We start from the raw sequence: 23,603 nt of genomic DNA on the forward strand, positions 1-23,603 counted from the left end.
TATCAAAGTTGGAAGTAATAACAAATTATTAAAGTTGTTTGTTTTATTTTCCTCATCCTAATTTGGGAAAATTAATTCAGCTCTGTATGACTATGAAGCGTTATGAAAACACTATGTGAGCTGCTGAACTCGGGACAGTTATTTCAGATACTGTTATTGATGCATAACAATAGTATCTGTAAAGGAGTGTTGGTAAATCTGTTGGAGTACTACATTGACTGACTAATGTAATACAAAATTGCAGACACTGACAGAAATCTTACAGCTTTGACATTTTTCCTCAGTCATGCTTAGATTAACAAGAGGAGCTGAAATGTTGGGCAGAATCATCTATAAGAAGTTTGCAACAGAAAAAATAGCAAGATATCTGTAATAACAAAGATTTTGATGTTATTAATACAAATCACTTTAAAGGTTTTATAACATTCCTCCAAGCAGAGCTCAGTTTTTCCTTTGAAGAAGAGCTCGTTATTTTCTATGATATTTTGTTCTTACATTTTTTTAGCTTCCTAATGCTAAGCTAGTAAGACAAAAATTTTACATCACAAAAATTTCTATAGAAAAAAGTCCTATGCTCAGGATATACTTAGTGTGTTGTTCAGACATCTGATGCTACTTAGAAGCACAGTTTAATATTCTGTATTTATATGATTAACATAAATATAAATGCACGCTAAATTGCTGCTTATATAAACTATATAATATCCTCTCTTATTAACTCCTCTTTCTTAAATTGATAATTATTTCTCAAGTATGTAAGAGAATCTAATTAAACGTGACTTTTACATATTAGAAAGAGTACTTTGTTTGCAGAAAGTGCTTCCACCACGATGCATGTTAACTACGAGAGGTTTATAGAGCTCAGTGCGCTGTGCCTACAATGCTTTATTATACTTTACCGGGACTACTCTGAGCAGTGGAGCTACTACATTATCTTTCTGTACCCAGTAATTATATTATATTCTCATGCATACAAAAAAGAAGAAAAAAAAGAAAGGACCAAGACCAGACCTTCTCAATTTAGCCGAAGTTTTACAGTTGCTCTAGCTGTTCTGTGAAAGAACATTTCAAGAATAAAAGCTTTATAAATGAACTCTCAAGTGCATACTTACCAGTTAATAGGATGATTTGTACATGCAGGTTTAATGACCTAGTGCCTCATGTGGCTAAAGCAGTTTGAGCTGAGCTGAGTTCAGTATAAGTCATGGGATTCAGCTTTACTAGAACACTCAAAGGAATTTAAATGATTATGTGCTATGTGTGGCCTTCTCTAAATGTAAGTCTAACTCATGGAAGATTTCAGAAAGAAAAATTATTAAGTTTTTACGTAGATAAAAAAAATAATGTTTGCATTGAAGTTCTGATAATTCTATCCAAAAATATTGAAAAGCTTGTTGCATATTTTACAATGATATCCTTTTTGCCTTTTCTTTGTTTTAGTTCAGGTGGTTGCCTCCTGTCTACATAAATCTCTCAAACTGAAAAACTGCCACTAGGCACTGCATTAAGTTCAATACATTCCTGCTTCTTGCTACAGTTCTAGCTATTGATATTCTAAATGCTGTAGCCTGGTATCATGCTTGCAAAATTAGAATCCAGTCCTTAGTTGGTTCTTAGACACTAAACAAACCATTAAATATTAAACATTAACACTACTTACCACATTGAAATCTAAGTTTTTTTCAACCCACTCCTTGGCTTCCTTGAATTCCTCTTTCATTTCCATGATGTACAGTGTATCAAGGGCATCCACTATTGTTGCTCCTTGAATGTTACCTGAAATAAATAAATTCAGTTATTTACTTTCCAACAGAAAGCTTTTCAGTTAAATCTAATTAATTCAAATTAATTCTCATTTCAAAATCCAGTTTTAATTAATCCAATTAAAAATGAGAAATATAGGCATTCAAGTGGGCAACCAGTAATTCACAGCCTTAAATTTGATTTCCATGCTGCTATACAATATCACAATATTTAAATAGTTCTTCCACTAAGGCTGTTTTGAAAAGCGGTTCTAATGCACTGCATTTTCAGCCATGGTTTAGTGCTTTTTTAACACTGATAAAACCATTCACTGTAAAATATAATTCACAGAAGATAATAAACCTCATTGAGAAATGACTGATTCTGAAAATAATACTTTTATTTATTTAACATTTTTTTATACTCTATATTCAATAATTCACAAAGATTTAAGAAGCAGACAAGCAGTGATAACATTTCAGTTAGGCTAGTCCTTTTTCAAGTATCTTCTCTGATATTATGCATCATCATATAGCCTGCACACAATACCATTACAGGGAACAAATGCAATCGTGTGCATGTCTGAATTTCTCAGCTTAGAAGAGACAGCCAGATGGAAGGTTTTAGAGAAAGTTCTGCGCATCTGTGCTAGTAGTGTCCTTCTATCTCTTTTGCAGCAATGGATAACAGTCAGTTTACTAGCTTTCAAGTAAGATTGCAAAGTGTCACCCATACGTTCACTTTGATATGGATTAAATACGTGTTCATGGTCCTGTACTAAAAGACTCTCGAGGAAGGTGGAGGAAAAAACAAACCGATCCCAAATTACATTCTCATGTTTCCTTGAAATTTATTACAACCTTCTCAAAACAGCATTTTGTCTAGAAAGAGTTTTGATTCCTATTTACTGAAGACTGTACAAAATTTAGTTTGGGCCAATTTATTCAATTTATGAATTTGGCTTCAGCAATCTTCATAATTAATGCAAACTACTATTAGGATAATCTTTGGAGAAGACCCTAGACACAGAAGTAACCATTTATACCTGCAAAATAATTTAGGTTCCGAAAACAGAGGAATTCATTAGATCTAATCCCTCTTTCTCCAGCAAAGCTAATGACTCAGGTGGATAATTGATTACTCAATCAGGAACAGATATCCCTTGGTAAATAACAAAAGAATAGCTGCAAAGAACTTCACAGAATTTGAATATAATCCAGAGATGCTTGAGAAAAAAGTAAAGATGGTCTTGCAAACTTTCGCCACACATCAGGACTGAATTGTTCATATTTGACTTAGAAGTCAATCTTTTCAGTGAATTCTTTGGTGTTCACCATCATTGTGGTATTCTCCTTTCTCATGAAATGGAGGAATGATTGGAGACCTCTATATAACAGCACTGACATCACTTTCTCAACTTGAGATTGCAGATAGGAAATAACTTCCCGTTTTTAACCTCTTAGAAATATAATAGTAGGTAACACTTGATCAGGGCAGCCTGATCAAGTAAGTAGCAACCATGAGCATAGCAAGGGGCCTGGAACTAGATGATTTGTAAGGTCCCTTCCTAACCTAAGACATTCTATGATTCTGCGATTATCATAAATTACTTCATATGTGTAATAAAATTAGACAATTTACCTGTTTTAGCAGTTACTGATTGCTTATACCATCTATCATTGTTTCTGAAATGTCCCTTTCCTACTGTAAAAAAAAGTCATCTATATTTTCTCCCAGATATTGCAGTAATAAAACTGCAGCATACTCTGGTAACAAGTGAATACTGTCTTCTCAGGACTTGCTTGGAACTTGGCTTCCCTTCTCTCATATTAAAGGAAATTTACCCCCTTAAACATGTCCAAGAAACTTACACTTTTACTGAGCTCATGAGAAAATAAATACAGAAAACTGCTGGAGAACATGCTCAAGAACCTTACTGCAAAGACTATACATATTTAGTGACTCTGCACAGACCAAAAAAGCTCATAGTGAACTTCTCAATTAAGCTCTACCTAAAAGAAAAAATGATCCACAACCTGGTTTGCTTAAGTGGATTTTGATAGGCTCAATGCAATGACATTTTCTGTGGTAATCTCTTTGTAAAACAGCTAACACCATCTCCAAACAGCCACTCTTTCAGTGTTAAGGACTAATGCTTCAGTTGCAATTCACTACTTAGTCAGAAGACGATTTAACCTTACTGAGAATTTGCCCTTGAAGTTGCACACATCTTACTTTTTCCTGGCTCTTGCCTACGAAGAACCACAATGTGGCCTATTTTGAGTAGAAACATCCCTGCTGAGCAGAGAAGAGAATGAGGGAAATTCTAGCAAATTTTTGAAAAAAAAAAAAAATCTGTTATTCTGAAGATTCCAGAAGACAATGAGATTTAAATAGTTAAACTTGTTTCAAACAGTTACACTTCTACATTCTTGAGAAAAGATGAAAGAACACAGAGAGGGATGTTTGAGCACCAGTTCAGAAGCCAGTTATGACTTGTAAGCAACTGTAGTTTACACTAAGTTAGCCAACAGGATAATCCAAACTTAAGAGCATTGAGGAAATTGTGCTGTTCTTCATCTATAACCAGTCAGAAAAGCAAGAGGAGGAAAAGGATAATGAAGTTAAATGATCATTTTGTTTTTATGGATAAAAATAAAATATTTCACAACCCAATATATGCTATGCTTCTCAGAGCACATCTGACAAATAATTTTAGAGTTATCAGTCTTGTTAGCCTCTATGCAATATTCCCAAGAAACTACATAGAAGTCAAGGTCTCCAACGAAGACTATTCCTAGGCATTTCAAATACATACTCATTTTCATAAGGTATAATATTTGGGCAGAACAGTTGTCCTGTTGTATGCTTAAAGAACAGCTATAAATTGGATCAACATCTATTTACAAAAAGTGCAAGTAAAGCTGCAGTCTCCAAGTTAGCGTTTCACAGTTGACCAAGGAAGGAAGAAACTATCACAAGTAATACTTCAAAGTAAATGCATGCACCTGAAGTAATTATACATTTACGTAGCAGATAATACAAGAAATTGTACACTCAGTACAGAATTTACAAAACGTAAACTTAAAGTGAATAATTGATAATAAAAATTATACCAGATGCACAAGCCTACCAAAGTGAAACACACGTCTCTACCAAAAGCTCCAAACCAAGTACTCATATATGCTATCTTTGGGTCTAAGTGGCAAGATTTTGGTATCAGGATAGATGCAGGGGTGACCTCTATGAGCAGAGTCCAGCACTGCCCCACATCAGATCATAGCCAGCTCTTAAAGGGACCCATGGCCACCAGAGCTGACCAATGAGCAATGGTTGTGCCTTTGTGAGAACAGAATGAAGAAAGGAAAATGCTGCTGCACAACAGCAGCTGAGAGAGAAGAGTGACAAAATGAGAGCAAAACATCCCTGCAGCCGTCAAGGTCAGTGAAGGAGGGCAGGAGGAGCTTCAAGTGTGGAGCAGAAGTTCCCTGCAGCCCAGGAGAGACCCAGGATGGAACAGGCTATCCACCTGCAGCCATGGGCACACAGAGCAGATATTAAAGTACACCTCATGGTGCAGCAGTGGATGTGGCCTGAATGAGGCTACAGCCCACAGAAAACCCAGCTGGAGCAGTCCTGGACCAGAGTTGCAGTCCATGAAGAGGGGCTCACAGTGGGGCAGGAAGGCTGGGAGAGCTGCTGCCTATGGGGACCCATGATGGTGTAGTTCCTGGAGAATGGGGTCTGTGGTACAGAGGTATGTTGGAGCAGTGTTTAAAGAGCTGCAGCCCATGGGAAGTCCACATAGCATCAGTTCAGGAAGGTCAACATCCCCTGAGAGGGATCCCACAAGGAGCAGGGGCAGAGAGTGACTGTGGAGGAGTGGCAGATATACAGTGTTATGGACTGACCTCCTCCTCCATTACCCTGCATCACTCACAGGGGTAAGAGGTAGAAAGATGATGGATGAGGGGAGGAGAGGAGATAGTTTTAGCTTGCTTTTGGTTTCTCATTTCTCTTGTTTGTTAGTAACAAGCAATATATTGCATTCATCTCTCTATGCTGAGTCTGTTTTGCTCATGATGTGAAGTGGTAAATAAATGCCCTGCCTGTATCTCACTCCTTTTCCATTGCATTTTCTCCTCCCTTGAAGAGAGAGCAGTTGCGGTGTTTACCTGTCCATGAGGGTGAAACAACCACAGTTTTACTTCCTTCGTTAAAATTGCTTCCGTATTTATCTCTCCCCTATACTAACAGCATCACTTCTTCCATTTAAGTGACTAATAGAGAACACGTAAAATAGCTTACAAGATAGTTAACTGAAGAGAAAGCAAAAGAAATCAGTCAACATGCAACTTAGCAGTATCTAAAGAACATTCTTTCAAGATCAACAAGGTGATGTCTTTAATAACTATCTAGAAGAGTCTGAAAAAGACTACTGCTGTTGTGGATGATGACTCAAGGCAACGGATTATCTAGAATTTTGTAATAGCTGGATAAATAGAGCAGTTTAGTTTGTTCCTGCATAGTAAGCAATAAGTCAGTTTAACAATAACTTTTTAATTTCTAACAATGCTATTTAAACACAAATAAGAAAACTGGAATACATTAGAGAATGGAGTAATGCCTCTGGACTGGGTGAGCAGAGAAGAATTAAAAAAAAAAAAAAGTGTGGTCACAGGATGAATAACTTCATACAAGTTTCCAGGGAGATAGTGCAGGGAGAACTGCTGTCCTTGGAAGACAAGCTTATTAGAACAGCTCTGCGACAGGGCGTATGTGGCCATATGGTTTAAGAAACTCAACCGGCACATGGCCAAGCTGTTTGAAGGGTAGGCCGAGAAACTTAATTGTCTCAGGCTTTTAGGCAAAGCTTTTTTTTTTTTCCCAGGAGAATCTAATATAGCATTGATCCTGGCAACCTGACTGTATGCATGTTGGTGCATTTAATATCTTGTTTACAGTTTTCCTCCCAGTCCCTGAATATGAAGTTATCATTCTGTAGAAAATCCACATTCTTTGCTGTCGAATATATTTGGATACACACATATATAAATTTGCATGCATTTTTGTGAATAAGATAAAAAATTGTAATTTGCAAGCATGTCAAAGAAAACACTACATGGAGTAGTTTCAGAAATCTGTCTTAATGCATTTTCTATAAGAGAATGGAAACTACACCAAGATATTGCTTTCCCCTTATCCTTCTTAAAATCAACTGCTTCTCTTCTTCTGACTCAGCATCATACTTGTAATGGAAGAAAACTGAGGAAATGCATACAGCAAAATTGGGAGGAATTAACTGTGAAGTGACCTCCTGTCGTTATATATGTCTGCTTCCTCTCCTGTAATAATTCACTAACCAATAGGCATAATAAACTAGAACTTCTTGTTCTTGCATACACATAGAAGATGAATAGAACATTGTTTTCTTTTCCAGAAAAAGTGACATTTTTGTGTTTCTGAGTTGAAACGTGAAAATTAGTATGTGACACACACACGCATACATATAAATTTTAAATGGGATGGAAATTCAGCATATACAAGTAAAGGGCAAGAGCAATTTTTCTTCTATTACTATCAGAAGAACTGTTTCAATGGCTACTTTGTACTACTGTGAAAAAAAAAAAAAAAAAAAGAATTATACATTCCTATGTTGAATTTGCACTGAGCCCCACCTTGATCTTTCAGACCTGTCACTGTTTTCACAGCCACTGAGGCAAATTTGTTTCATCACTTTATTGTAAGTTGAAGAAACTCAGACAAAGCAGATGCTTTGTGCTGTTTCTTTCCTTCTATTTGTCAATTTATACTTACAATTCCAGCCAAAAATATAGAAATATAGTATCACAGCTTTTTTATTAATCTAGACATTAAAAGCCATTTAGATTCGCTTGACAAAAGAAATAAGATTGGATATTTTGCAACATTAAATACAAGAAAAAAAATCAATGAAGCATCTAATTCTTTTCAACTGTACACACATACACAGTGTACAATAACATTTAAATTACATTATTCTCAATTTAAAAAAAAAAATACGAACAGATATGACAAAATTAACATTTTGACTAAATGTGTAGGTTTCTTAAAGCACCATTTCAAAAGCTGACTTAGATTTTTAAGAAGTGATTTTCTTTGGATAAAGGAAATTTGAATAGTCAGGCAAGATTATTAAGACGTAACATGCCAAAACATGAAACTTACTCATATACTGGTAATCCCCTAGCAACGCTTCCAATTTCAGTCATTGTTACCAGCTGGCAAGAATGGGGAGAAAAAGCCTACATATATTTCAACACACCTGGCTTCTCATGTGCGCAACATGAAACAATGCAGTAGTATTTCTAGAATGCTCCAGTATTTTGTAGGTTTATGCATTCCAGATCCAGCTCTGCTGTCTATTTAATTGCTCTTGGAATATATCCTCCATTGTCTCATCTATTTTCCATGGAAGCCATTGGCATCTGCAATGCTTCTGGCACTCATGCAGCTCAGCCACACATTTTGTAACAAACCCTCTTCTTTCACTTGTTTTGAACATGTCACCTTTTGATTTGATATTTCAACCTTACACAAAGGATAGCATTCTCTATAAGAAACAAATCCTCATTCGCTCCATCAGTGTCACTTTTAATGGACATCCATATATTATACAAAAATAAATAAATAAATAAATAAATTCTAATCTTTACTACCTATTTTGAGCTTAACTAGATTCATATCTCCCATGCCACTTATGTATTGGTTCAAATCTAGGTATCTATATCCCATTTGCTATTTTAAAGTGCAATTACCATCTCTCAAGGAATCCCTCTGGGTTCACAGAATTGCCTGCAGTTTCCCACTGCATTAAATACCTTGGGTAACTTGTTACCCTTGCCGAACTGTCACTCTGTTCACTTGATTTTTCCAGGGCTGCAGTAAGAAACTTGGGAGCATGGCCATAGCATTACTGGAAGAGTATTTAAAAAGGCCATTAACATTGGAAATGTGAAAAGGTAATAAACTTCCTTGCTTTCATATTGACTGTCTTCAAAAAAACAGTAGTTGTGATGCATGACCTCCTTTCACAGATGGGCTGAGCCATTAATCCACATATCTGATGATGTTATTCTTTAAACAAGTTTCTATTAATTTATTTGAGAAGGATGTCAGGCTCACTTCTAAAATTAAGACTGCATACTGAAATTCATAATTTCAAGGACTTTAGCTGCAAGAGTGAAGATGAGCAAGATTAGGAGCAAGGATGGGAAATGCTGGAAGCTTTTCAATTGAAATCCAGCTATTATTTAATAATGAAAAATTAAATTTCTTGAAAAATATTAATAAAATATCAGTCCAAAAGTATACATTGGTATTCACTGGATGAGTTTTGAATATGAATATTGGGATGCCTTAAAAATCTTCTGAAACCTCAATACACTGAAAGCCACAAAATTCAGTTCTAAGCCAGATAGTGTTTGTATTCTTATTACCTTCTTCCTACTCCTCCAGAAAAGGTACCTTTTCACTAGCAGAGACTAATTATACTATGACCACAAGTTAAAATATTACTAAACTTGGAATACTGTACATGAAATACTGTTACAGGTAATTATAAAAACTTTTTAGTAAAGCTCAAGTGCAGAAACTTGAGGGTGTTTTATTTTTCTCCTCTGGAGAAAACTCTCTAATAGCAGTGCTCACTAGTTTTAATATTAGTAGAGAACACATAGTTAAGAATAGCTCATCATTCAATTGTGACTTTGTCACTCTTTCTTCTTGTTTTTTAATCAAATAAAGATTTGGATAGGGGCTACATTAAAATAAATAAATAAATTACAATTTATAAAGATTCATAAAGAAAAAATACACTATAAAGAACCATTAGTACAAATAACAAATATCGTACCATTGTTGAAGACAAGCACAAAACTCATTCAGTCATTCTGAATTACTTGATCAGTCTAGAAGCATCTGTACACTTAACTTCATGGAATTAAAATATTACAAACACTACTGAGAAATCTGCTGTCAGTTCGTTTCTGCCTTATTATTATTTTAACTGAATCCTTTATCGTTGGTGTAAGCAATTAAAAAACCCTGCAATAATGTTAGTTAGTTGCCAAGATAACATGGTAAAAGCTGAAGTGGCAATTAAAAAGAAAACAGAACATTACATGGATATCCTGAAAAGACTTTCAATGGTCAGAGGCAAGTCTGAGGCTTTGTCTTGATCTTGAAATAAAAACATTTTGGCTCAATAAATGTTTAAGCTGTTCCTTAAAAGATACGTTATTTTGAGTGTGCATGTTAGGAGCACAACTCGCTTCCTCTCACATGAATGTCTTCCAATCTGAAGACTTCCTCAAGCTTATTGAATACAACCTCCATTCTCCCTTTATGCTGCTCACAGAATATAAGCAAGATCAAGATCTGACCTGGAGGTCAGAACTATCTGGGCTTCTACCCAGCTTTCTCCTGTCATGATCCCACTGGCAATATTCCTCTTCCTTCTAGCCTAACAATAGTATCACAACGCATTAAACAAGCTGCCAAATTCACGATGGTATTTACTAACAGTCACATCTATGCACAATTATGCCTGTTAAATACTCATGTTATTTTTATGTTTCAGAGCCTTCAAGACAACAGCCATGATTATCTAACAAAATGCCTCATCATTCCATTATACCTCCAAAAGCTTAGAAGCAACATCATTGGAAAATAGCTCTCTCTTCCCTTCTATGTCAGAACTATGCTATTTGTAGCCTACACAACATTAAGCACTGGAACCTGCTGATACCCATAGTGAAGTATTTGTTCCTTTTATTCCTTTATGAAAATGGAAAAGCCCTTGGTAGAGTACATACATGAAAGTACACAACAGATTTAGTGATTTGAAGACAATACTACAGAAACAAGGATTTTCTTCTGAAAAAAAAAAAAAAAAAAAGAATCAAAACAAGAATACAGACCCAGGAAAGGGTAGTTTATGAGACAGAATGACTTTGTAGATATACTGCTCTTCAGTATTTCATAAAGCAATTCATCAGAAAGGGAAGAAATACTTCTGATTTGCCACCAAGATCAATAAGAGTGAAGACAAAGGAAATTTCCACAGTAATAAGTTTTTATTCTAGAAGGCCATGAGGAGGCAAAGATCTGTAATTAGACTAACTGGCTCTTATTCCTCTAAATTTAATGTTCTTTTCAAATTCAACACTTTCTTATTACACACTAAAACAGTGCTTTGAAGACTTACTCTTGTGCAGTCTCTGCAGCACTTCTGATTAAAAAATTCACAAGTCAATATACTTGTTCCTTTTTCTGAAAATCCATGAGGCACCATTACGAACTCAAATAACTTTAAATGTTATCCTTCTGATGCCAATTAAACTAGACTAAACATTTTAATTTTCTAGACACTTATGTACCACTCTGTTTTCCTCCAAGAAAACAAAGCAAACAGGATTGCATTAAACAGTTATTGATAGCTCATATTAAACTGCAAAACTATCTGATCTGAAGGATGGTAATAAAAAAATTTAGTTTTGCCTATGAAAACAGAAGCCTAAACTACTTTGGTCCCAATCAACCAGTTAATATTTAATTCAACAGTTAACTGTTTAATCATTATCTAGTAACTTTTTCAGATATCATCTTTGGTAGACAAGGAGTGCAGCAATATCAGTGTAGATGCTGTATTTTCACAATTATTTTCATGATCACAACTGCTGTCTCTTAGCAACTTCTAAATATAGTTGAGAATTTGATAAGTGCTCTATTTAAGCTGTTTTAGGAACTGTTCCCACTTGAAGCTATCTTTTCCACACAGTCGACCAAACAAGTTCCTGTTAAAATCAACATAATATACTGACTTTTTCTCAGCTACAGAAATTAGTTCATTTTTCAGCTTTCTGTTTGGAAAACAGAATTTATTTGAATACAAAGATTGCTGTCAAACAGTTTAACTGATCATTTTTTCATAAGACCAAAGATGATAATTTGCTGGACAGCTTTCTCACACTTTCATAGAACGCTGCTGCCCTTCAATCGCTGTTTATCCAAACCTCTGTCCCACTTGTACAGTAAAACGTCTTGCCTCATTACCCTGGATTTCTGCAGTGTGCTTTTCCTGCTGGAGCTTTTCAGCCCCATATCTGTTCTAAACTGATAACAACTTGGGTGTTATTTAAACATCTCTTGTGTAACGTTTAGAAGTCCAAATAATGGTTATATTCATGAAAGAAAAACAGCCTGCTAAAAGAGCCTGACCGATACAGATTAGCAAGTTTCTTCAAGTGTTAGGAATAAACTCCTGAGAACCACAGAGAGCTTCAATTACCTTCATGGCTGCAGAGAATATCTAGTAATAACACTGATTACTTGTACAAGATCTTTCTTGAACCTGTCCCAACTTATATATTTTGTTTCATCCTTATGGACTCCAGTGTCAATGAGTTCCACGTTATATGAAAAGTTCTAAGTATTTAATCTAACAAAACTACTTCTAGATCATGCAGCAATGACATATACTTCATTTATTCTCATTCAAAAGGGAATCTGTAAGTCATCACATCACCTTCATTAATAGTTATTTTCTATACATAACATAAGCAAGAAACACCACGCTGCATCACAAAGGCTAGAAAGAACACGTGTTTATCACCTATAATCTTTTCAGCTGATTTACTATTTTATGCTAACGTCACTAAGCACAAAAATACACTCTACTCACCAAATAAATTGCTTGAATGTCCTTGCTTAGATATGGGCTTCAGTTCATTTAATCCCCATGCATAACGCTTATAATTATCCCAGGCATATTTCATCATCTGTAGGGAAACAAAAGCGGGATTATAATGTTGATTTTGCAAGAAGCCACAGCAAATACTGACTTGAAAATATTCTCAACATTAAAAATATTTAATTTAATGCTTCATTAAATTCACGTTCTATGCATTAGAACTGTGAAATATTTTACACAATAGCACTGTTCTCTGGATGCTAGCAGTGTAGTTACTAAAAGAGCTCTGTCCACCAGATCCACCTGTCACTGATATTTGCATGCTTATAATTAAGAATATTTAATAAATGAATTTATGTTATAAAGTAAATCAAGTATGATTTTCTTTCCCTTAAGCATACATCTCTTGAACTGATGGAAATATTTTGTTGTTGTCCATTCTAGAACAGAAATTGTTATGGTCAAAATTAAGAGCAATTCACAGGAGTTTTCAGTCTGGCAGACACTTTCTTGCATAAAACTAGCTGATGCAAACATAGCACAGAATGAAGCTAGAATGGGGCAGGCAAGACATCTAGGAGAGGTCTTGAAGTTATAATGACATAATCTTCTATGACTGTAAGTGCTACTGAATGCCTCCATAGCTACTCTGATATGCCATTTTGCCCAAGCAACCCACAACTTCTACAACTAAGCATGGTTATAAAGATATGTTTGCCATACAGAATTGCACCACAAATAAATAGTGCATTGGAAAACTCCCTCAGGGAATTCAGCACAAAGCTCTGCAATAAGAGCCAAAGAAATTCATGTCAGAAACTGGCAGCAGACCCACTCCAGGGCACTATTCGCTCTCTGCTACCATGATAAACCAAGACCTAGCCCAAAGCTAGGGGGTGGCTGGTGTATGCAGCCAGGAGCTGTCCTGTTGCTCCAGCAGGTCCAGCATCTCTCTTGGCCAGCATCCCCTTTAACTCTTGCTTAGGAAGAGTCTTTTTCAAGGGTCACACCAGCAATCTGAATTTATGTAAGAGCAGGAGAGACTATGGCACTATGAAGCCTCTCCTCCCTGCTTCCACAAAGCAGAACTGAGCTAGGAAAGCCAGAGGTCATCTTCCAGACAAGAAGTGATGGTTTCAGACCTTTTCAAAGACTCTGCTTCAGGCTGTCAGCTGACAGCACTGCTCTGCCCTTGCTTTCAGACCTCTTCCTGAGGCCATACATGCCAATGATAATTCTGTTAAATAGCAGTTATAATCCTACATTTAAAAGCAACAGCCTTAGGACACACTGATAATAGTAATCTTCAGCTTTCTTTCTTCCTCTTTCCGTTGCTCAAATTACATAGAGAAATCATGTCAATTAAAAACCCACATTAGGCCAGACCATAATAAATGACAACAGATTTTCTAGAGTACTGCTAAGCCTGTGGGGGAAAAAAAATATTCTTCACTATTTATAGAAGCGTAAAAGTGCATCTATCCCGCAGGAGAATTCAGGAATGCTAATTTATCATAGAGCATCTACAGGGTCAAGTTCACAAATGCAGAAATTGGAGTCAACATTTACTATGTGAGCATTTTCAACCAGAAAGTGTGCCTGGTGTCAGATCTCAGCTGGAAGGCAGTAAGAGGCTGTGTGGGAATGCCTGCAGGCAGCAGAGATGCACCAGCTGTCAGGAGCCACGTCCCTCACTCAGCTTTCCTCTGGACCAGGCATTTTGTCCCAGCACAAACCTGGCAACAAGCAGCCACATCACAGGCTTTGTGTCTGTGTGCAATCCCAGCTCCTGATAAAAGGGAAGCATATGACTGTTTTCTAATTTACCAATTATTTTTTCCAGTAATTTTACGTGTTATATTAGAAAGATTTATTCTGTTCTGCAGTCATGTGCAAGTCCTGCATGCTCAGCTTTATATAAGTAGAAAACAAATTCTCAGAGATTTCAACAAGCTAAATCATGATCTGCCCTGAACCTGAGATTTTCTATGCTTTGTCAAAGTTTAGTTTCTCATAAAATCACACTGGAGTTCTTTCAGTTTGTTTAATCTAGGAACACCACAATTAACGGTATACTTATTTATACCAAATTTGTAACTAAATGATCTGAAAGTGACTGAAGATTCTAATTGTAACAAAATTAAGACTGTACAAGCCAGTGATCTTTTCCATCATTTTAATCCCAGCACATTCCTTCTCTTGCAGAAGAGGTGGTGATTACCCATTGCCACACCAAATCAGTTCAGGGATCAGAAACTTTTGCTAATTTTTGTTTTGAGAATAAGTGATGTCCTGTCCCATCGCCAAGAGTATCAGAGCAACCAAGCAGGAAAGACAGGAACAGTTCCAAACCTAGTTTAGCCAAAACACTCACAAACAAAGTGCATGACACTACAAGATGTTCTCTCTATTGCCTTTAGCTTTTCCAACTGATTTACATTTTGATCATATTGCATTGAAAATGCAAATGTGTGCTCTTTCTAGAATCCATCTTCTGTTGGTCAACCATAAAATCATAAAGGTTAGAAAAGACTACTAAGATCCAGTCCAAGCACAGATAGTAAGACTGGAAGATAAACCACACAGTGGACTGTACCTTCTAAAAACAGTTATTAGTAGATTTTAATGAAACACTCTTATTTCTGAAAGTCCTCCCATTTTGCAGAAGGTAACTACTCAGTACACTAGACAGAAATGTAACCACTAGCAACCAGACACAAGCATGTGCCTATGTAGGAGAAAGTTACTGGGACTCAGTGTTACTGTGCAAAGAGCACACAGATAAGCAGCAGTCCCGAAAACATGCAAACAACCACCACTAACAGCCCTTTGCACTGCTGGACCAGAGTCACAGTTTGTGCTTCTAACTTAGCATATCAGTCTCAATTTCTAGAATTTGGTACATCAGAAGGGCTTTGTATACTTTCATCCTGGAGGAATCAAGATTCCTACAAACAAGAATCTCCTTTCTGTTAATAGCTTTATTTTATACTTAAGAACGAAACATTTCTAAAACACTGTGTAGCAATTTACATAGATCCAAGCTAAAGACAATTAAGTCTTTGCTTAGGTTGGACTCGGAGCACTGGAAGTTCAAAAATACATTTTAACAGTTGTTTGGAGAAAATCAACCGTCCTTGCAGTATTCACCTTTCTGTTTGCATGAGACATCCCCAAAGCAGTATCTCCAGGCTTTTACTTAGTTTGTTTGTTTTTCCTGTCATCAAGGCCCTTCTTCTCACTCCTTGAATAAGCGCTGTTGAGCATCTGAACTTTTAAATAAATCTCACCTTTACTGAGAGCATCTGTGTAACAAGAAGTTCCTAATGATGAAGAACAACCATCACAGACCTTGGCCAGATGATTCCAGATACTCTCAAACTTCCCTACAGTGTAACTAATGAAATGATTTCACTTGAGCGCTTTCAAATAAGTCCTTATTAATCCTCCAGAATGTAAGTAGTCAGAATTACATTTGCATGGATGTATTTTCCTCAGTTCTTCTAGCTTTGCTAAGACACATTCACTGAACCTAAAAATCTAGATGAGCCTGACAGCTCACTGAGAAACCCTAAGTCTACATCTGCAAGATTCCCTTCTGAGCTATACCATTGGTCATTCAGAAGAAGCTGCAGCTGAGTGCTTGGTATGTAGCATTCCTCTCTTTAGTAAGCTGGCTGCTTTTACATCTTCAGAACGAAATGGTGCAAGATTTTTTTACTTAGAAAATATTGAAATATCATCTCACTTCTGTTGGAGAATACCTTTGTGTGCTATTACACTATTATCACTGGTATCAGCAAAGATCGGGAAGAAAAAAGCGAGAGTGTGACAGTATTCATGAAAGGATCTGTGCTTGTTTTTTTCCCAAAATGCTTCCTTTAAAGCTAAAGAAAGATAGTTTTACAATTCTTCTAGATCTGAAAGAACATAATTAAAACAAAACAAAACAAAAAACCACAAAAAGAACACAAAAAAACCAACCAAGCAAACAAAAAAACCCTCACAGCAAAACAACCAACCATAAAAACACAGAACAAAACAACACAAACAAACAAAAACCTAACAAATTTGTTCCCCCAAAGCAGAAACAAAGGCCTTTATAACAGCAGCTGGAATGCTGGCCAAACAAAGGATTATGATCATTGATCACAAATTCCCATTTGTTTTTATTTTAGCTACAGCCATCTTCCAAAACACTGCAACATCATGTCTAAGAAGGACATATAAACCACTTGAAATGTGCAAAATAGATTTCTACTCAAACAGGAGTACCCAAGAGCTCAGGCATGAAACACTGCTAGAAAATGAGTGATGCTGAATCAGCACAGTAATGGCATTTAGATGCAAACTACTGCAGTACTATGTGGAATGAAAACAAGAACACAGTAAGATCTATTTTCAGCAGTTAAGATGCAAGCTATGGAGATGTCAGACAAAATGCCAGGAAAATAATTCAAGCACCTTTTAGAACAGCAATATTAAAGAAAAAGCATTCTCACAACATGAAATAGCACCATGCTGACCTTCAGCAGAGTCATTTAAACCATGCCAACATTTCCCAAGTGAGGGAAGCAGAAGAGTGAAATGGTACTGGACATCCAACAGAATAAGACCCTTGAGAAACTCTAACAGGAAAAGCCTTTAAAACAACAACAACAACAACAACAACCACCATAATAACTACTTGTCTACTTTTTTTTTTTTCTAAAACTTTGTTGTTAGGTTGAAAAAAATCTTCATTCTACACTGAATGTTTTGCATAGATTGTTTTTACCCTCACTTTTTAAATTGTTCCTAAGCAGAGATATATGTTCATTCAGTGCAGTCTCCCCAAAGCTTTTCTCCTTCCTGTTGCTGTAGCTAAAGTTTATTAATTCTTTCACAGCATCAGTAAGGGAAATGATGAAAGTCCCTAGAATTAGTAAGCAATGGCTAGACATGTTCTGCTTAAACTTTACTCCTGTACAAGTCAGCTCACACGGGTGATGTCTGTATTACGTCTGGAACTAACATTCCTCATAGCATGGTGATGTTTTGAATTTGTGGCTAAAATAATGCTGATAGCACAGCAGTGTTTTATCTACTGAAGAGCTGCAAATGCACAGCATCAAGGCCTTCTCTTTTTCCTAGTCCTGCCTCTTCTCCCTTGCCTGTCACAAGTAAGTTGAAGGTGGGCACAGAACGGGCAGGGGATGCAGGTGACATAGCTGACCTAGACAGGCTGAAGCAAGACTCCACAGCACCTAAGACCACTCAGGTCTGCTTGTAGATAGTGACAAGTGACTTTTTCATCTCTCAACCCCAGCCCATCTCCTTTCCTTCCCGTAATAAATCATAAATCACTTTTGTTCTTCCTCCTCCCTCCTCCCCAGGCAGCCAAGTGAAGCTTGGTTACTGAACCAACTCAGCAAATCTCATGTGGCATCCCCAGTGTGTGAAGACAACATCACATGAACCAGTGGCAAAACCTCAAGGTTTGAGAAGCTTTACTTTCTTCCCATGTCCATTACTTCACCTAAATAAGGCTCAGAAAAAGACCAATTTTCAATTGTTCTCACAATTCTCAAGTAGTAGCCAAATTGCAATACAGCTGAAAAACTTGACAAGCATTCCAGAAATTGTTTTTAGTAAGCATAACAGTACTTTTGAAGGTATTACAAGGTCACCAATCAGGATTTCTCTGTGAAGAACTGTATGAACTCCTTAAGCTGACTCACAATCAGTTCTCATAAAATCATGCTGCATACATGAGCTCTTTTTCGCTGTTAATCATAGTGAGTAATCTTTGGCAACAGTGCCTGTCTCCTTGGAAGTTAGTGGAAATACTGCATCCATGCTTCACCATCTTTGTAATGGCTATTAGCATATTATTAGATCTCTATAAGAAATACAGGCTATTCGCTGAGTTTATTGACCTTGTCTTGAATAACCTACATTTTGAAAACAAGAAGCAAAAGGATTGTTTTGTGTATCTCAATACATAATGCTTTCTCTAGGATTAGGAACTGCACTGTGAAGTCATTTGGAAGTTTCTCTTGTTTCAGAGCATATCCATTTTAACTTTTGTTATCATTCACTATTATTACTTTGATAGTACTTCGAACTCTTCATTTCACTCTTTTCTTGCAGCTCTGCAGGTAACTGTAATATGTTCCAGCATCTCTTCCATCTGGAAGTGTTCAGTTAATAATAACTGCCTTTAATTTCCTAAAAAAACTAAAGCAAAAACACACACACACACACACACACACAAAGAGTTTTAATGTAACTCATCTCTGTAATTATAGCTTTTTGTCCTGCTCAGACTTGTTTCAGATCAGATTTTTAGGTAAAGATGTAGGGTGATCTGCTGTCATTACGTCTTTGCTAATTACTTGTAGTTAATGTTATCAGAGTAGACATATCCAAGGAGTGATACATGTCTGGGTGGATTTTGCTGTTGTTTTAAGCAAAATCTCAGTTTCCTGATTGAAGACCAAGAGGAATCTAGATACAGAAATCATCAACAAATCAGTTTATATTCAGATCCCGTTTTCTTTAAGTAGAATCTCCTTTAGAGTTTTATTTGAGATTAAAAATTAGCACTTATAACCAAAAGATTTTTATTCTAAACTCTTCGTCTTATACTAACTCTCTCTTCTTCCAGAAACAAAATAGCAAACAAACAAACAAACAAAACAACAACAACAACAACAAAACAAAAACAAAACCCACACATATCCGAAGAAAGTTGACCTCATTGGGTACTGTTTATACCTTTCCATGAGTCTGACAAAACAAGACAGATGATAACATACTCCCTTGCTCTACTGGCAACAGAATTTTGTTTTTCTACTTCAAGACATGTAAAATAAATCCTGTCACTATGAAATTTCATGTACTTATATAGCCACTTCTTACCTGTCAGCAGAAAGATTATTGCAAATCAGGAGCTTGACAGATTTCTGGTGTTTATAACCTCATTCAGACTGCGCTCCTCTGAGAATTTTGTGATAGAATTTGCCCCCAGCCAAATAAACCTCAAAGGAGGCTGCTGTATCAGCTAATGGAATGGTGACAAGAACCACCAGTTACCATTTTCCAGTGATCAGTGGTTAGAGATTTTGAGAACATTTAGGTGTTTGCAGCTTAAGCCATGTCTTCAATTTGCCTTCTCATGGGAAAGAAGGACTGAGAAGTCAAAAGTACTTAATCATTCAGTCTCAGAAGGGCTTCTGAAACCACTGTCCATAGCATAGGACACACAGCAGTCTGTGGGTGGAAATACCTAGAGATGCAAAACAGCCAAACCAATTCACAGGATTCTCTGTTAATATTAAAAGTGCGCACTGTATCATGGAATGTTTGATATGAATCTGTCTTTAAAAGGATATATGAGCAAACTCCTGCATTTCAGAATCCCACAAAATAAATAAATAAATAAATAAAAATTCCGAGTTCCATATGTAAAAAAGAAACTAAGAGGGAAAATAAAAACATTAAGAGCTATTCTGAGGATTAATTCATCACTTGTACCGCAAAGCACTCTGAAATTCTCATATGGAAAGCCTGACAGAAATGCTAAGTATTATTCCCACATGTGTTATATTAAGTTACAGATAAGCTTCTATTCTTGTATTTTCTACTCCTCACAGTAGCTTGTAAGCCTCTTTAGCAGCGTATTAAACTATCCAGCTAATATTCATCTTATGCTGCTGTGGGCATCATTTGTTAACCAAGGGACAGAAGCTGCACGGCACTTCATCCTTTTACACATTTTGAAAGGATAAATTATTCCATTAATTCTGTAACATGAATTCTAATCAAAAGTTAACTAAAGAGAATAGGAAATTTGAAGGTAAGGTTGTTTTCTACACTTATTTCATTACCCTCTGTTTTGTTTAATGCACAGGCACACACTAAAATAAGACTGTTTTGAATAAGAAACAATAAGAACACCAGCCCTGATGCTGTAATATGCCTGCATGAAATAAAAATAAATAAATAAATAAATAAATAAAAATCAAGAGTTCATTTGAAAATTATTGTACAATTTTCCTGGTTCCCCAGTGGCAATCTTTTTACTCATTTATTAGACATATTTTTCTTTACCAAACAGTAAAGCACATCTACAATTATGAATTCCCTGAACAAGTGAATACACAACCTAAATGTATTATAGCATTGCAGTAAGTCAGAGCTGAGTTACACTGCTTAAGCTGTTGCACAGTTCAATTCAGTAAAAGTCACAGGGTGGTACGGCAAAGGAAGTTGCAAAGAAGACAGAGCTCACCTCCACACTCCAAACACTGGTATCATTATCACTGATATCAAGACTATATCAGTGGTCTGCTTCTCCTCTAAATAATCCCAACACCAATAAGAAAAGCAAACAGCTGGTTCCAGCACCAAGGTATTCTAGCTGAGAACTTTAGCATGTCTAAACGAAACCAAAGAAGGCATGAACAACTCACAGCTCTCCTCATGAAGAACACCGTCCTAGCATTCTCAGAAGCCTAAGATCCGGCTAATTTCAGCCAGATGAAATTATCAGCTCCATGTGGGTCAAAACCTTGTCTTGTAGTCATGCATGTCCATTATAGTAGTATTTATTCCACCTTAAACCAACCAAAGCAGGACAAGCAGATTGCTTCTAGCTCAATTTTGGTTTAATTCACTCAACTTCAGCTTTCTTTTGCCTGATGTATACCAAGCAAAAAACATATGAAAGAAGTCTTCATTTCCTTTTAAAACTGAGGGATTTGAATGATACACTCAGAAGGTGTGTATGGGGGGGAGGAAGATCCAAATAAGCCTGGATTTCAGTGCATGCTGTAGGCATTTTAAGAGTTTTTCCTGAAAGCAGATATTTGATGAAAGAATCAAGGCAGCTGTCAAATTGCTCTGACAGCCAACTCACAATTATTAGTGGGGGAACCAATGGCACATTCTCAGTAACTAAATCAGTAGGAAAAAAAAAGAAATGCAGATGTAGTATTAAAGTATAGCACTATGAAATTTAACACAGCTGACATTATGTTGAAGACGCTCTATTTTCAGACAGCTACAGATTCCACTGACATCTGTGTAGATATACAGGAAGAAAATCAACAAAAGAGCATTCTAAGTAATATGGAAATAAATTCCATACAGCCCCTATCTTACAATTCAGCAACTGTTACCAAGATTTCAGAAAAAAAAAATTGAAGCTTAGAGCTTGTCACCCAAGACTACTGTACTTCTCCAAAGGTACATCATCTTCGAAACCTAATGGCAAAGTCAGATGGACAGAAAAATTACTTCTGCATTACTAGTGTAAATGCTGGATGCTGTTTCTTCATAAAAAATCTACTATTTCAGCAGTTTGGATTAATTTATTTAAACTTCATGATGGACAAAATAGTGATGGCTCCAATGTTGGTGTCATTTTATGCTGTTGGGTTTTTTTTTTCCACTGATGATTCATTTTTAAGTATAATCACATATACCTTTTCCGCTAGTGAAACATCCATTAAAAGAGAAACATATCACATCATAATGTGCAAGAACTGAAGTCATTGTTCATTACTGACAATAGCGTGGAAAAAAACTGATTTTCACTTAGAGAAGCATTCTAGAATTGTACAAAAACCTTATGCTTCTTTGATCTTATGCAGAATATGTATCAGCCTCTGAAGTTTATGCATAATTTGACTAATGTTATAAAAGAGAAACAGGGGAAAAAAGGGAAGCAATCTGTGGAAATACTTCTCCAATGAAGAACACTGTTATACGGTAACTCATCCCACTTAGTGTCATCTTCCTTTCCTAGGCTACTTATGACTTCTTGTAGTTTCCAAGAAATCCTGAGCTGAACAGGGTAAAAAAGGAGGCTCCCTCAACTGCATGATACAACCACGCTTTTGTTTTCCTCTATTCTTCCTGCTGTTCTTTAAACTGCTATTTGATAAGGTTTGCTTCTAATTAAATTATGAATTATTCATAGTTGAGACTGCATCTCCTACACGTGTGTAGGTACCTGGCACTAATCAGCCATGCTGCTACTGAAATTCCCAATCTCAGCAGGAGTAAAGCAAACAAAAAAAATAAGCTCAGTGCACAGTGCATCCATACGAAGTGATGAATACCAAGGTGACTCAAGTCACCACTTCAGCATGACTGAAATAATGAAAAGGAAGGAAAATGTTTTTGAAAAACCTGTTTATTATTTTTCTTCCTCTTTAGTACAAAGAACTTTATACAGTTGCATATTATTGCATATCAGTGGGCACTAAGATTGCTGAAGCTCCTGCACAAATTCACTGACAATTGCCTGTGATCTTTCTTAACATGTCACATCAGTGATGAACCTGTGCAGGTGGCACATATCATGCCGACACTCTTATCTCAACTAGCTGGGGATGGACTTCTCCCCTGTACCTTTCTACAACTTTCTCTTGTCTTAAGGCTGTAAGATTATCACCTTTTCTTGCAATTGATGCTAACCATTTATCAGAAAAACTGAGCTGGGCTCCTTTAGCTGCCTGAAAGAATGCAGTCCAAATCACTCAGTACCTCACTTTATTCCTTCTCCTTCCTGCCCCCAGTCTGAATTTCTAGGATGCTATTCAAAAAAGAAACAAGCAAACAAAAATCCTACCAAGAACCCAACAGCAGTTTCTTCCCCTCAGTAGAAAAAGTCTACATTCATTCCACAATCCTGTATCTCTACCAGAGCACGCTTCAGAAATTAGGAGGCAGAAGGGTGTATCCTTACTAGTAAAAAGCTGTAGGTGCAATAGGAATCCAGTCTGACACAGAAAACTAAATTTCAGATGTATTTTCTAAGTGCATTCTTTTCCTTAATTGCATTTTTTGTTTTCACACATTCTTTAGTATTTTTGAAGTGTGGGGCACTGAGCTTTCCAAACCACCAGTTATCACCACTTTGCCCATTCCTCAAACCAGCAGCTCATGACAAGAGGCCAGACCAGAACAGTCTATATAAAATTTTCATCCATGCACAACTCTCAGCTGTAATTTCTCCTCTCCCCCTGCACCAAATTGGTCCTTCCCTTCTGTTCCCCTCTCCTGCACCTTATTAAAGAAATTGCAGCCCTCTCAGTTTTACTGCTGTGACTATGGTAAAACTGAAAATATGACTTGG

The 23,603-nt window shown here is 36.5% G+C and overlaps 1 protein-coding gene across 1 annotated transcript in view; it reads right to left on the minus strand.

Moving 5' to 3' along the window:
* MAN1A1 (mannosidase alpha class 1A member 1) overlaps positions 1-23,603 on the minus strand; it is a 148,136-nt gene that overhangs the window by 102,831 nt on the left and 21,702 nt on the right. Inside the window, exons 2-3 of the mRNA XM_072332956.1 lie at positions 12,467-12,563; positions 1,661-1,776 (exon numbers count right to left, since the gene is read on the minus strand). Coding sequence (XP_072189057.1) covers positions 1,661-1,776; positions 12,467-12,563 — 213 coding nt within the window. The remainder of the gene's footprint in view (positions 1-1,660; positions 1,777-12,466; positions 12,564-23,603) is intronic.

This window comes from Excalfactoria chinensis, chromosome 3 (assembly GCF_039878825.1).
Source record: "Excalfactoria chinensis isolate bCotChi1 chromosome 3, bCotChi1.hap2, whole genome shotgun sequence".
Taxonomy (NCBI): Eukaryota; Metazoa; Chordata; class Aves; order Galliformes; family Phasianidae; genus Excalfactoria; species Excalfactoria chinensis.